General features: G+C 39.4%; 2 protein-coding genes across 4 annotated transcripts in view; one reads left to right on the top strand and one right to left on the bottom strand.

Moving 5' to 3' along the window:
* tsc22d1 (TSC22 domain family, member 1) overlaps positions 1–8,798 on the top strand; it is a 43,606-nt gene extending 34,808 nt beyond the window's left edge. Inside the window, exons 1-3 of one of the 3 annotated variants that reach the window (XM_071207140.1) lie at positions 1,331–1,638; positions 5,976–6,027; positions 7,206–8,798. In XM_071207140.1, the coding sequence (XP_071063241.1) occupies positions 1,535–1,638; positions 5,976–6,027; positions 7,206–7,466 (417 nt within the window). In that variant the 5' untranslated portion in view covers positions 1,331–1,534 and the 3' untranslated portion in view covers positions 7,467–8,798. Of the gene's footprint in view, positions 1–1,330; positions 1,639–5,235; positions 5,654–5,975; positions 6,028–7,205 lie in introns of those variants that run through there. The other 2 variants (XM_034109717.2, XM_034109716.1) reach the window with 2 other exon arrangements.
* Positions 8,799–10,045: 1,247 nt separating this feature from the next.
* serp2 (stress-associated endoplasmic reticulum protein family member 2) lies at positions 10,046–13,016 on the bottom strand. The gene is made up of 3 exons (XM_034110616.1): positions 12,851–13,016; positions 10,867–10,939; positions 10,046–10,127 (listed from the first exon to the last, which is right to left on the bottom strand). The coding sequence occupies exons 1-3, from the start codon at positions 12,932–12,934 to the stop codon at positions 10,087–10,089; spliced, it is 198 nt and encodes a 65-aa protein (XP_033966507.1). The 5' UTR covers positions 12,935–13,016; the 3' UTR covers positions 10,046–10,086.
* Positions 13,017–15,666: the final 2,650 nt, after the last annotated feature.

Below are 15,666 nucleotides of genomic sequence, written 5' to 3'. Positions count from 1 at the left end.
TGTGATAGCGATTCACCCCAGCACATGGAGTCTGTTAGGACAAGTGAAATCCCCTGCATTATGCCCCTGCTCTACCTGTTGTTTCTTGGCCGGCTGTCTCTAAGCCGCGGAGGCCCTGCGAGTGCACGTTGTGTTTTCTGTCTGCAGAGGCACTAAGCCATCTTGAGAGGGCTTTCAATGAGAAATGACAAGATAAGACCCTGAGGCCAGGTTCACTATCGCGCTGGCACCGAAAAGTACAGCGTGTTCAAAAATGACAATCTGAACTGTCCTATAGGGTTGGAGAAATGGATTATATCAAATGCCACCAAATATTTGGCCAAAGATATTTGAGGGTTTGACGGTTGATTGGTGCTTTAACAAAATATTTCATTTTTTATATATTTAATATTTTTGATAAATATCAGTTATGTGGATGTATGGTGATGCATAATTATCGAATGCAAATTAACATTTAGAAAAAGAACTATTAGAAAATGACATCGCTCTACTGTTATGCAGCCATTAAAGCCTGGAAAATACAACACTTAAGCCAAATAACCATATTATATCCAAGCTGATTTCTAGTCTCATTTGACAATATGGATATAATGTCAATATATAATTCTAAGTTCTACGGTCAAGTCTGTTATATATCACATTAAAATAGTGCTAGCACTGACAATTATTTAATTATGTATTCATCGTTTGTTCTGTAAAATGTCAGGTAAAGGTGAAAAACATCCATCCCAGTCTCTGAAAGGACAAGATGATGTCCTTAAAGGTATTGTTTGGTCAGCCCATAACTTATAGAAATGCAGTTCATTATATTATCAAACAAATTAAAGCAGGAGTTTGAGCTAAAAACTGCTTTTTCTGCCACTTTTGATGCAACGATTGTTTTTTTTTCGATAAGCCGATTATTCAAAAAAGTTGCTGATTATTTATTCGCCAAATGGCTGTTGATTTCTCGATATTTACTGCCAATTTGAACCTTCTATAATTGCAGGGGACGTTTAGATATTTATATTGCATTTACTGTACATCGACATTCTTGTGCGCTCATAACATTCCATCCTGCTATAGGGCCACATAATTGTATGTTCCAGTAAGAAGAGAGCTGCTGAAGGGCTGTTGAAGAGTTGAGTCTTAAAGTTATTGTACATCCATGTGTTGGGCTATAGAGGGCGGAGGATCACGGAGTAGGAGCAGGGAAATCACTGGACCACATGCTAATCTCTGTTGATGGTTTATGTAACTCCCAGGATCACGTGAGCCCACGTCACCACACGCCCAGCTTCTGTCTGTACGCAGTAATTCCCTCACCAGTCAGCCATTCAAACACAAATGGATGACATAGACAGAGGAAAATGAGGAGCACACATATACAGTCATCATAACCCGGCAGCCTGCCTCTGATTCCCAATGCAGCCGCACTCACCAATGCATCTGTAGGGAGCGACCCAGATCTGTTCACTACATTAAAGAAGGAGCGAGGGGTGTCAGAAAACACTACACAAAGAGGCTCAGGAGGCTCTGATACTTTGGAGTTTACATGATCCCGCTGACGGACGGCTCCATGAGAGCACGGGGAGTACAAGGCCATGACGAGATGGCAATGAAGCTTTTGTTCTGGGAGCTGGAGCAGCATCTCAAAAGGTAAAATAAAGACAGGGGGTCCCCAGAGAGGGCGGCTCAGCATGGGCTAATCTCTACAGTAGCTGCACACAAAAGGCTCTCGGCTATACTGTTTCCATTCAGTCACTCATAGCTTCAGGGGCAGCTTTTACACTGTAGAATACTTCAAGTCTATTCTTTAAACAGGTTTGCTGGGTAGGCATATCTCAAGTGATGATATAGGTGTGCTGTGATAACAAGGGAACTGTAGAAAAGTGTGGAAAGAAAGATGACATGCATCTGTTATGTACATTTGTGACATTTAGTAATCTATCTTGGAGACTGCGAGTAAGCAAACCCACTGCTTGTTCCTTTTTTTGTCACTGATTTGCTGGCCATGTTTTGGCTGTTTTGTAACGGCTCTGTTGGTCCGTTTCACATTAAGTCACCTCTTCTTCTGCAACAATGTTGCAACACATAGGTAACTCTGGTAAATTCCTTAAAACAGAAGCTTGACTTCCTTTGTTATGATTGTTTTGTTGTGATCTTAAAGGCTTTCTGTTGCAGTGATCGATCCGGGGCTGTTTTCATTTTGAAAATATGTTTGAACTAAAAGCTGGAAATATACATGCAGTGCTACATGGACACTAGTTTTGTACACATGTATGATGTAATGTGAGTAAGCCCTGTAGTAAATCAGATCTCAGGGGAGTGGTTTTTATGTGTATTATTTTAGGCAACATTTAGTGGTATCGCTGGATTGTTAGCATTATATTGAGAGGTATTTCTAACATTTGCCTTCTATGTCGATAAGCTTTGTTTATTTATTTTTTCTTAAAGATAACCCATTACAATATACTGTGACCGATTCTCCATATATTTTGATAGAAATACAAAAATCCAAGTCATATTTAGTATTCTATGCATAGTAGAATATATATTTATATCAGAAAATTGGAAACTATGTTTCGACGCAGTTTTGGATATTTGTTTTGCAAACCTGACCACGAGCAATTTGCATAAAGTGCTCTTGTTGTTTTTCAGCAAATTAGCAAGGCCATGCAAGTGGTGTGCCAATACAGCAGTACTTCTGAGATGTAGGCATCTCCACTAAGCCACACAGGAACAGTCAAATGCGATATGGTGATTTAGCAGTTTCTTAGATAAAGAAATGTTATACATCCAAGCAAATTCCCTGAAGGTGTACAACTTCTTGACAATAAACCAGATTCTGATTCTAAGGAAAAAGTCAATGTTGTGGTAAAAGGTCAAAATATTAACTTTAATTTACAAACCTTACTAATCAGACTAAACAATACTCTGGATGTATTTTTTAAATCATCATGTCTTGCTTAAAATGTGACGTATAAAATTAAATTGTCTTAAAATAATATATTGTTAGCAGCCAGTTATAGTTCCAGTGTGTTTTCAAACTGTGTGACTCCTCAAGAGCTGCAGTTTTGGCGGCTATTATGGTCTGGATAATTAGTTCAACCCTTCTTCTAGTCAGTGAAGGGAAGAGATGAGAGTAGCTTAGAGTATCTCATTAAGTGATTTGACTTCTCAATAAGTGTTTGACTGGGATCTGAGGTGAGCAGCTGACGGTAAACACAGGCTGTGTTTGAGCTTATCGTCTTGGTACTGGTGCTTAATGAGCCAGGACTATGCTGTGACACCTACATTAGCATAAGCAGCTATTGAAAATCCTTCTATTCACTTTCAAATGACTTGAAAAGGTGCTCAACCTGTTCTCTGTTCAGGATTTGAATATGTCTCCCTATCCTCCCCCTCTCCCATTCATCTTCCCCAATACTCCATTCGGCTTTGGAAGTGTTCCCGCGCTCACCCTCTTTACTGCGCTTCAATAGTACTTAGCACTTCAATGACTTGTTTTAGTACTATTTGAGGGTGTTTTTTTAAAATATAAACATCAGCATAATTCATAGATGGCCTCCTTTTTTTGCTCATGTTTTCTCAATGGGACACCCAACTTTATTCTTGTATTTTATTGTATATTTAACAGTTGTGTGAGAGAGCTACAATGATAAGTTGAATAATCAATGAGTTGCAACCAAAAACGAATCAACTGTTTTGATGGATGATTTATTTTAAATGTTCATGCAAAAATGGTGGAAAATGCAGTTTGAAACCTCCAAAAAGATGGATGTTGGCAGCTTTTCTATGTTTTACATCAGCCTTGGATTCTTATCTTTAATTTCATAAAACAAAGGATGAATCTGGAAAACAACTTTCAGATTAATCAATAAAGTACATCACTGTTAGTTGCAGCCCTAATGTAATACAAATAAATCAGGATTCTGTTTTTTTGTACACATGATTTTTGAGGTTTTGGGTGTACCTGGAATGTGTGAGAGCGGTCTTTTAGACTGTACAGGAGGTGCTTTTGTGGGGGGGTGGGGGTCTTATTGAGTATTATGTCTATGTTGGGAATTTCTGTATGGAGCAGTTATTATAGGTGCGTCGGTCTGACCCAAGATTCTCCACTCTGTAAAGGCATTTTTGGATGTGTAGTAACATTGAGTCAGATTGACCTAATTAAATTCCCATGGCTTCCATTGTCTTAGAGACCTTTGACGGGTGTTTCATCTCCCAGGGAAATTGATTATATAGTATCTAGCAATCAACAGTTGAAAACCTGGGGTGTCTGAACCCACCGGGGAGTTATAAAACCCATGGGACATGTTTTCAATCAAGTCAGGGAATGTCCAGGCATGTCCAGGGACAAATGGCATTTTTTTTAAGAGCCAGTTGGTGCTACAGGAGAGAATAATGATGGATTTGTTGATATGCGCCTTCCGATAGTTCAAGCCCTTCGCGCTAAGTAAGACTCAATCATTTTAATTAAATGTTGGAGGTTGTTTTGCCAGTTCTGTGATGATGTGACGAACACTGCTGTACAGGGCCACATGGGGGCATCATATGTACAGACAACATGATGGCACTTTATAAACATCCAGAGAATTTGATTCAACCACTTCTCCTGGTGTATTTCTATCTGATTATTATCCCATGGATATTATTATGCCTTTTACTGTAAATATCAGTTATTTTGCAAGGTGTTGGAAATATGATGCAGGCCGTTTTGATGTAGGTATTTACGATTTGTAGGCTATACGTTGGTGTTTCTGAAACAGGGTAATTAATCTTGCCGAAAGAGTAGTGTAAACATTAACATTAACTCTTCAAAATATGGGTAAATGATCCAGAATATGCGTTAGTCTATGAAATAAATACTTATTTTTTTTATCCAAACCTGTAACATGTTAATATTTACTCTTGCATTGTGGAGAGAGAACACTTTACCCAACACATTGTTTGTACATTATCCTAGTCATTTCCTTACTGTTAAAACACTTTGATGGGATTTGATTTGATAACAAAACAATCAGGTTAAGATACTGGTACATTCCTTTGATTCTAAAGACTGAAGCATCCATGGGGTTAGGGGCTGACACATAGATATTTAAACAGTAGCTGATTAACGTGCATTGTCCAGCCCACTATCTAGCCCTTCCCCTGTCCTGTTTTCCTGCACTTCTGCTCTTTCCCTTCCCATCCGGTTTCCCCCGGTTTCATCCGCCTTCTCTCTGTTCTCAGACTATTTTATGATAAACGCATCAGCTGAGCGGCAGGTGGGAGCGTTCCTAAATAAATTACGCAAATAGCGTCACTCTCGACCAATCAGGGGCCGGGCTCTCGTCGCTGGATAAATTATGCGGGCTTATCCCGAGCTGCAGTTTTTTGTGTGTGTACCTCCGAGATGAGCTGACCTTGGATTGTATTGCTACCGCTGCTGTCGGTGCACCACCCTTAACGGACAGTGTTAGAAGAGCCCGTGGATGTGCCTTTACAGACCGAGGAGGTCGAGTCGGGACACGGGTGTGTTTGTTAGCGGACTGTGAAACATGACCAGCATGAATACTCCCTGCTTCACCGTGGCTATGGATCTAGGCGTCTGCCAGCTGAGAAATGTCTCCATATCTTTTCTGTCGTCGTTATTGAGCGCAGAGAGCTCACACGTCAAACTCGACAATGGGTAAATACATACTATGTGTTACATATGGAGCACTTTAGTTCCCGCAGAGCTGCCTGTGTGTTCAGGGCTCTCGGTCGGTAATGTCTGTGTGATGGAGGAGGGATGCTACAGTATTGTTACACCCAGAGGCCACACTGCCATAAACGCTTTCCAGGACATCAGGAATTGTCCCGTTGATTTTATAGACATTTCCAGAAGCTTCCAGTAACGACCCACATTTCTAGCAAGAGCAAAGGAAAGGCTGCGGCTCTAAATCCTTTTGTATTAATGTTACACTATATAGCAGTCTGTTTTAAAGCATTTCCCTTTTCTTTTTTTGCAGTTCCTCGGGGGCCAGTGTTGTGGCCATAGACAACAAGATTGAACAAGCAATGGTGAGTTTCAACTTCTTCCCTTTTTCTTGGTGGAAAATGTAATTGTTATATATACTTCATACTGAGTGGGTGTTTAAAAATATTAGTTAACAAGAAAATATAGGCTATTTAAGGATTTGCATTGTGATGAGATGCAGTTGAAACAGTGAGTTTATTCATTTAAAACCTTAGTGACAAAATAAAAAAGGACTAAGGTTTACTGTGGAGTGAAATTAGTGTAACTTTGGATTGTACTGTAATAACCACTCCATAAATAACTGTAAAGATATGATGTCTTCAAAAAAACTGTTCATGCTAATATTAAAGTAGCTAACAATACCTGAAACGACCGGCTGTTCCCGACTTGAGACAAAGTCACGAACGTGTTATTAAAGTTTATTTTTTATTTCTTTATCGCACTACATGTCTTTGCTAAACTATGATAATATTTTTTTTCCATTAAAAAAATCGTAGTTTTATTTTCTGTTTCCCTTTGTTGTTGTCTCGGCTCTGTTGCTAGGCAAACTGTAAGGCTCTCATGCCTGCTTAAATATATGTCGGCCTCTGATTGGCTCTCACGTAAATGTGGGCAGGGTTAATGACGTGGCACCATTGAATATACTCAGTTTCTCTTCTGCAATAGTAGCGAGATTGTGTTTTATGTGGCATCACATTTAAATATATTTTCCCACTTACTACACGTAATTATTTAATATCATAATTTTTTCAGCACTTAATCACATTATAAATTGTTGATTTTTAAGTTATTCTCCATTCTTATCGGAAGAAAACGGTTTCATATTATAGTAGGTTGCAAGGGAATGCCACAATATTTAAAGTGTAATATTCTTACACGTGTAAGTGATATAGGATACAGGATTTGCCCAAAAATGTTTAGTTGTCATATGTAGGATTATTTAAATAACATTTCTTAAACATACACATGTATGACATAAACGCAATATATTGAACAGCATTTTATGTGTACTTCATTGTCATATAAGAGCAGTTGGCCGTGGCCAGCACCCCAGGTGGGATAGCCTGATATTCAGTTGTTATTTAAGTGACTTTACATGACAGAAATGAGATATTAAACGTCAAGAATGGGCCACAGGTTGGTTAAGATGATTGCTTAACTCTTCTTTAAGTCAATAAGTTGTTATATTTCAGCCATTAACCCATATCTCTTTGTGTCTCAGGACCTGGTGAAGAGTCACCTGATGTACGCCGTGCGTGAGGAGGTGGAGGTCCTGAAGGAGCAGATCAAGGAGCTGATCGACCGTAACTCCCAGTTGGAGCAGGAGAACACCCTGTTGAAGACCCTGGCCAGCCCTGAGCAGATGGCCCAGTTCCAGGCGCAGGTTCAGACCGGCTCCCCGCCCGCGCCTGCAACACCGGGACCCCCAAACACCACCCAACTCACCCAGCCCAACTCGCACAGCTCTGGCCCGTCGGCGTAGCATGGTCTGCACAGACTGACGGACTAACTGAAACGTTTTTCAGTTCTGCTACAGCAGCAGAGCTAAGCCTTGGCTTCAGCAGGCAGGAGGCTACGCTGTCAAGACAAGAATTTGCACATATTTATCTCTCAGAAGGATGCAGCCAGCGGGACGAGCAGCGCAGTGCTTTACAACATGGCGGTGGAGGGGGACAATTTCGAAATGCTGTGTGGGGGGCGGTTGGTTTCGGGGGAGGATTCAATCATCAGAACATTTGCCAAAAAACACTTGGACATATCAATGAGAATGTCTTACCAAGAAGAAACAAAACTGCTTATTATCAGTGGCGATAATACCCTTAGCTATAGATTAAAAAAAATCACTGTCTGATTTTAGTGATGTCGATTTGACTGATGGTGGCGATGGAAGAGTACGAGGTAGAGGATTGTATTACCTTTTTGCTGAATGATGTAAATTAAAAAGTGGTTCCCTCTCAAGGCTATATCCTAAAGTTACAGGCTGAGATATTCGAGAGAAAGATAAAAAGGCCTTCAGAGTGACAAATGAAGAATGTGAGCAATTATTAAGACAAAGTCCCCATCTGGAATGGGGGAGGGGTGGGAGGGTGTTTTGAACAATACATGGCAGCATTGATGGCGTTACTTCAAATGTGGGTTGCTGGGATGAACAAACGGTGGTTTCTTATGGAGGTGGTGATATTCTATTTCAGTATTTCACTTTCAAGCTCCTCATTTTGCCCTAGACAAAGCTCATCATTGCTGTTCTCTCAACCCTGCAGTGGCATGTAATTTAAACCTTATTCGACAGGGTTGAGACATTGGGCTTAGCTGCATTTTCTCTTTTTCCTAAAAGTTTGATGGGCAGAAGAAGATGTATATTTCTGTATAGTGTAAGTACCATGTAAAATAGGGAGGAGAAGGAGAGAAACAGAGGTTATCTTGGTCACACAGATTGAAACGGGTGAGCGAGGAACGTCTATTTTTAATGCTGTATTTTCAAGACTGGGTGGACAGGGGTTTAGGTTATTTAACTTAAAACACAACAGCCAACAATGTTATCCATATCCCTTACTGCAACAATAACTTAATGTAAAATCATTTTTCTTTCTGGCGTATTGCACTTTTCTTTGACTGAAGTATTTTTGGATGAACAATATCTTAAAACTCAACATAAAACACTTTTTTTCATAACATTCTGTGTATCAGTTGTATGCTCATGTTCTGTGCATGTTTCTGCAAAAAACCGGATAAGATATAGTAACATAAATACCACAATTGCACTTGACAGTTGCACATCACAACTTTCAATAAACTGCTTAAGGAAGAATAATCACCTGGGTCAGCTTCTCTTTCTTATTCGTCCTCCTGAGCTCAGTCTGCTGGATGCTGACCGGCCGTTTGTCGTGTCACGCTGCTTCCGGTATGCTTGCTGTGTTGCTGAAGTCCTCTGCTTCTCGCTGTCATTGAATCACTGCCAGCTATGTTGTAGAACTCTCTTGTTAGCAGTCAGATAAAAGCTATGACCAAGAGGCGTTTTGGTTCAAACTGCTCATGGATGGCCCTCTGATTTTTGACCAAAAATATGCTATACATGTGTTATTCTTTCCTTGGAAATGTCCGTATAATTTGGCACCACCTAAAATGAGACAATATTATTTTCTTACATTCATTTTAATAACATATGCTGTTTGGAGGATAGGAATTAATAAACGATTGAATATATGTGTGCTTCAGTTTGAATGGAGTTGTTCCCTAAAAGGAAATACTCTCAAGAGACACAACTGCTATTAAAGTTAAACAACAAGCTAAACCAAGGACACTATTTCCTTATCCATAGGCCACTTTTGAAAAAGGATAGGATGCTGGGTCATCTTATATTGATAATAATGAATGAACGAATTCTAAGATGTCTATAACTCATCTTTAACTATGATTTAAGGCCATTCTTGGCTTAGTCCGGACCTCTAATGGAGTGTCTGGGGGTCCTTCACGACACAATATATCCTGGGGCTGCTGCTTAGTCATGCATATTGTATGGACAAGTACAAGGCTTAGATAAAAATGTCATAAAGGTTGGTGCGTTTAAAACTTTGCAGACATACAATGAATGTAACTTTTAGTAAGTTGGCTACTTTATTTGATTAGTTATTCTACAGGGTGTAAATACCATTAATACAATCCAAGCAAAATGGTGTGTGTGCACTGATAAACACAGGGACTTGGGTGAAAGAAGTACAACTTGTTCTTGGCATTTATTTGAAAAAATATTATTTTCACACTGCACAGACATATACTTGAACGGACAGATATGGCACATATCAGCAGGATTCAATGGCTGCACACACTCTCACGTCAACAGTCAAAACTTCATACACACACACAAGTGCCAAGTGAGTAATGAGACATACATGTTCTCCAGCCGGCGTGGTTTGAGACTGTCCATAGAAAAGCTGTCAGTACCACAGACTGCAACACTGTAAACACTTATCGGGGGGGGGATGGGGAGGCTTCTCTCTGAGGGCTGTAGCGTCAGTCTGCGTGGTCTCTGGATGGGGGGGGGGGTGCAGGCTAGCCAGGCTCAGTGAGGGTGTGGGGGCGAGGATACGGATGCTTCTTCTGCGTCACATCCCCATACGGATGCTCTGGATGATCTGAAATATGGCTGAGAGACAACCAAAATACAGTCAGCGCTGTCAAAACCCCGCAATTCTATGGATATTTTTCACAGCAACATCAGTAAAGGAAAACATAGCTGAACTCAATTCAGTTTCAGGGTGCTGGTATAGTTATTGCTCAATGTAATGTTATTGACACTACTGTAGTTTGCTACATTATGATTTGAATCCACCAGCATATGAACATAGCTTATTGATGTTTACATAACTAACCAGCGATTTTCTCACTCCCAACTCTTGGGCCTAGGCGTTTAACTCTGACACTCCCTGAACCCCTCAATGCTGCCACTGTTATTATGACAGGATTAGGGAAGGAAGTCAGGGTGGTTGGAATTAACAATACACAGGACTCTAAACCAGGGGGCTGCCAAAAGTCAATTTTTATCTTTTTCATTTACAAAAGTTAATTTAAGTAATGTGAATACTTGTGTCCCATACGTAGCTTGAGTTACTAAACAAACATACTTATTTGAACACACACCAATATTTTTTTCCTAACACTAATCAAGTAGTCACAACGATAGCCATGTGTAGAAGTCTATTGGACGACCCTGCACGTTGAAAAGTGACACTAACGGATTTAAATGTGTATTAAAAAGTGAAGCCAAGGGGTCCTAACCAATCGTTCGGAGTGAGAACTTGTTGAATCCACAACTATATTAGCTATACTAATTTACTTCATTGCACAAACAGACCCTTTCTTTTGTAAGAAACAAAAGTGCATACCTGATCCACACACAACAAATACAAAGAGGGCAAGCAGCCAGGGACCCACAGGATACTTCTCCTCTTGTGGTCGCTATGGAAAACACACACACATATATCCTTAGTGTATCACCATTTCAACAGAAATGTGACAGATGCTGCAGAGCGAAAGTAAAATAGCTTTACATGGATAGATTTACAAAAGGGATTCCATTTCCATCCCGCTCAGGTAGTTGTTGCTGCTGCTTTTTGCCTGGTCACCCTTTGTCCTCAAAACCTGCCACCACAGATGATCGGGTTTGTTGTGCTGCTCACCAAAATGACCACAATAACAACTTTGCGGTTACACTGAACACAGCTGAGTGTCTAATTATACCCTGAGAGGTGCTGAGTTAGTGTTTTTTGATGAGTGGGACAGCATGAGTCAGTCAGTCAGTCTAGACAGATTTAGGGAGAAACCATCAGCCTCCAACAGATGATTTCATCAGTTTGGAAGTGTTAGAGGGTTGTCTTCTTTTGGTGACGGAAGTTGTTACTGTCAGTTAACGATTCTGGAGGGAAACAGAGCCTGAGCAGCCTCAATGTTTGACCTTTAAGCTGCTGTTTAAACTACATTGAGTGACAGAGGAAGAGGAGGATAATAAATAATTGTCACATTGTCAGACTGCAATGGCTGGGCTGTTAGCAAGAGTCTTAAAAGGTTCTTTTTCACTGCTAATTATGGCTAAATTACATACAACCCCCTTTTAAATAATATGTGGATAGCAAAAGGTGATTTGTTTATTGTTGGTTGGAAAAGAGATATATCATGGCAAAGAGAATAAGTGGAAGAGTCTTCATCAGCATTTCTGGACCTTGGAAACTATGAGATCAGATACTAAATGGACATTGTGGTGAGTTTATTTTTGTCAACTGCTGTTTCCAAGGTCAACAATGAACCTTGAAATATTTTCAGCCAACATGGATGAGAGGCCCTCAGAGGAGTGGAAACTAATGTCTGCAAATCCATCAGCTTACAAATGTGATAAAATCAAAAGTATGATTGTTTTGTAAACTGTCACAAAATAGTGTTAAAATCACAAATCCACCAGAGCAAAAGGTGATGTCTTCAAATCACAGTAAAGATATTCAGTTTACAATAAACAGATAATCAGCTAATAATCACATTTGAGAAGCTACAACCAGTACATAGGCAAACTGATAAATGACTCAAATGATGAACACATTCATTTAATCTCAAATCAATAATTGATTTATCGATCGGATTATTGTTTGTAATGTTTACCAGATAAAACATAACACCTCGGTATGCTAACTAGTCACTACACATTTATATCCCAATCATAAATGAAACTACAGCCAGTAAATCCAAACATCTGATGCTGTCTTTAGACTCTCAGACATATGCCTGGTTGTTATCATTTATCTTTCGATTAATTAATAGTTTTTTTATTACATGTCCAAAAGACACTTAATTTGCCATCACATGAACATTTGGTACACTAAAACTATCACACAATTACATTTGATGTATTGTAATGTCAGCTTTAAATATTGATTGGACTCATTTACTGATATATTTTTGGGGTTTTCACCTGGGTAATGCTTTAAAAAGTGCTTCATATCACCACCAACATTTTGGCATGTATTACAAAAATCAACCAGCAGCACTGACCTAGCTATATCCGAGCCTACATTACATAACCTGCACATGTTTTATTATCATCATTTCACAAAAAAAAAAAAAATAACGTCAAGTGACACTGCGGAGGGCGGTGTGCATAAATAAGATGTTTAATGATGAAGCAGCTCAGCCTGGTGGGTCATAATGTATCAGATAGGACCAAGATGTGTTGCTGTATGACATATGTGTGATAAGCAGGAGGACACACTTCACCACCACCACCACCACCCCCCTCATCATGCTGCTTCCATACCGGAGAGAACGTCACCTATCTGGGCTAATGTCATGCTGGCACCTCGCTGCTTTCAGTTAGCGGCTCACCAGCGTCTTGGCCACGTTTCCTCTCTGCGTGATGTTCTTGCTGTGTTTCTCGTTGGCCATGCGGATCCTCTGTTTAGCCACCATCTTCCGGCACGATTATAAAACCCTGGATAAATTAGTCTGCTTTATTTTTCTGAAGCTGCAGGCTTTCGACAGCACCCCTGCATCAAGCTAGGAGACCTCTGACACTTTAACACCGGAAACTGGATGTAATTACTTTCAGAATACGAGCATGGGATTTTAGAGGAACAATGTTCGCATTTTAAAAGGAGGTATGGAGAGACATTTTGTATTTTACATCAACAGAAAGTGGGGGTTTACTCTCTTAAGTGTGTTCTGAGTTCTCAAAACAACTTAAATGTAATATTTGTATTTTAACCTTTTATTCTGAAGGTCCTCACAGGAACTAACTTGCTTCATTTTGGTTTTCTTCACGCGGCTCCTCTTTGCACCTCGTGAAGATGAGCGCGTATCCAGAGGCGCGCTCCACAATTGATAATGGATTTAATTGATAACGTTCAGAAGCGGAGAAAGAAAAAGTATTTCTGTAATTGTCACATGTTCTACAAAATAAACAAGCAGAGATCAAGAAGGTCTGTAGTAATTAAAATAAGATTCCTGCAAATTCATATTTACAGCAGTAGCCTACCAAAAACCGGCTAAGATATTCATTAAATATAAAAAATATTTGTGAAAAAATATATACATTTAAATAAACGAGATGTACAAATATATTTGTGCAATTCCGAATGATGAGCCTTGTGATACATTTGTGTATGTTTATTTGTTATTTGCATGATTTCTGCTCTAGAGCAATACAAAAACATCCAATTACTAATTGTCTTTCTATTCTCAACATGAGTAAAACACAACAAAAAGAAAAACAAAGACAATAAGTCACAATAGTGATAGCAGTAGAGACACAACCTTAGTTCTGAGCCATTAAGTAAACCCACCTGTACAGTAGCTGAGGTAAATACAATCCTGCTTGGATAATCAGCACAACAAACGTTATATAAAGTTAAATCAACCCATCTCTAAACCAACCAAGCCTGAACATTTAACGTTTATGAAGGCAGGATTAATAGTAGGACAGTGAAATGGTGCTCTGAATAAGACTGAATTCCTTTCGGAATACACGGGTGCACCTCCCACTGTTAAAGGTCACCTATTATGTTATTATTATACATCAACATGTGTCCCCTGAAGATATTCTGAAAGTTTCAGGAAAAAAGATTAGCTCACTTTTTGTCCTGATCCATTTATATATAAACCTGTCTGAAAATGAGCTGATCAGATTTTGATGTCATAACGATTTGTTGGCTTGTCTAACGCATTAGCTAATAACCAACCAAGGTAACAATTTATATTCTAAACTCAGGCTAACGGGGTGGATGACGCCTCAGCTTTACCCAGTATGATGTGCACATGTTTTTATATCAGTAACGGCTGATTTACATCATTCATCACTCCGTCCAACAAGACATCAAGCCGGCTGCTCGGAGAGAAAGGAGGGCAGAGAGAGAGAAAGCAGAGGTTGCCTAGCAACTGCATCAAAGGGTTTGCTTGGGGAGTGAAAGTCCAGCAACGGAGAGAAGAAGAAATGTCCAACTCCTCTAAACAGCCAACTTATAATTAAGTGTGATTGAAAGGCGGCAGGCCAGTTTCTCTGCTATGTGCAACAGAAGGATTCCTTTGGCTGTATCAGTGACTGATCGTTTGTACTGATGTCTTACATAAATGATAAATTACAAGATGTCATACACCTGTACCACCAGAGCATGCCGGGATAGAAAATACATGGGAAAAGGATCCCCTACATTCACAGCAGACTCAAATAAATCTACAATTTAATAGTTTTATTAAAGAAATAGTTTGACATTTTTGGGAATATTTTCTTGTCACAGTATAGGATGAGAGGATTAATATTTATCTCACGTAAATTAAAGGAGTATTTTATCCAAAATAACGACAATTTGTATATCAACAGTTATGATGTGCTACCTTGAAATGTTGAATTTGTTATATGTTTTGCTGATGTTAAACAAGACCTTTCTTATTTTTGTTTTATTCTGTGTTCCTTGTGAAAGCATGTGAGAGAAATACAAGTTTTCTTCAAGTATTTAAGGTAACACGATACGAATAATTGATAAAAATGTTTTGATTTTGGGGAGTTTATAGCCAGAATGGTTTTAGCTTGGACTGTAAGAGGGCAGAAACCAAGATCTTCCCCACTTATACACACCCACACATGTTTATATTGCCTGGTATACATTTAGCCAAATTCTCTCAGCGCTGTGGTTTGCTTTTCCGGACTCCTTCCAAATGGTTATTTACAAGTTCCCTTTAAACTCATGATGTTTTCCATCAAGGTTAAGAAAATATCCTCTGCAAAGGAGGAAGGACATGTTTTTCATAATATTAAAAACAACCCATTCATGTCAAAATGGCCTTGAAATCGAATGCGAACAAGACGTTATAAACAATCAAGGATGTGGGCAATGCTCGTGTTGAATGCAAAGACACAAACAAAGCTAAATGTCAAACAAAACGTAAAATACAGACATGAAGAAGCTCCTTTTCTCTTGTGTTTTACATGTGTTTTACACATGGAGATATGAGAAAATGCCAGTGATAACATGTAGGCCTACAGAGGGACATATCTTGAAATCAGACAAAATGAGAGTTTGCATCTGCCTTGCCCTTGGATGATAATTATGCAAAAAGTCACCTTAACATGAACACACGCAAGAGCTGTAGCAGCCTTTAACTGGGGAAATACCTGCAAGCTCATCCTTGAATCCAGACAAACACCT

This window comes from Pseudochaenichthys georgianus, chromosome 21 (assembly GCF_902827115.2).
Source record: "Pseudochaenichthys georgianus chromosome 21, fPseGeo1.2, whole genome shotgun sequence".
Classification (NCBI taxonomy): Eukaryota; Metazoa; Chordata; class Actinopteri; order Perciformes; family Channichthyidae; genus Pseudochaenichthys; species Pseudochaenichthys georgianus.
The sequence above is the reverse complement of the archived record's forward strand: the minus strand, read 5'-3'. Positions and strand labels throughout refer to the sequence as shown.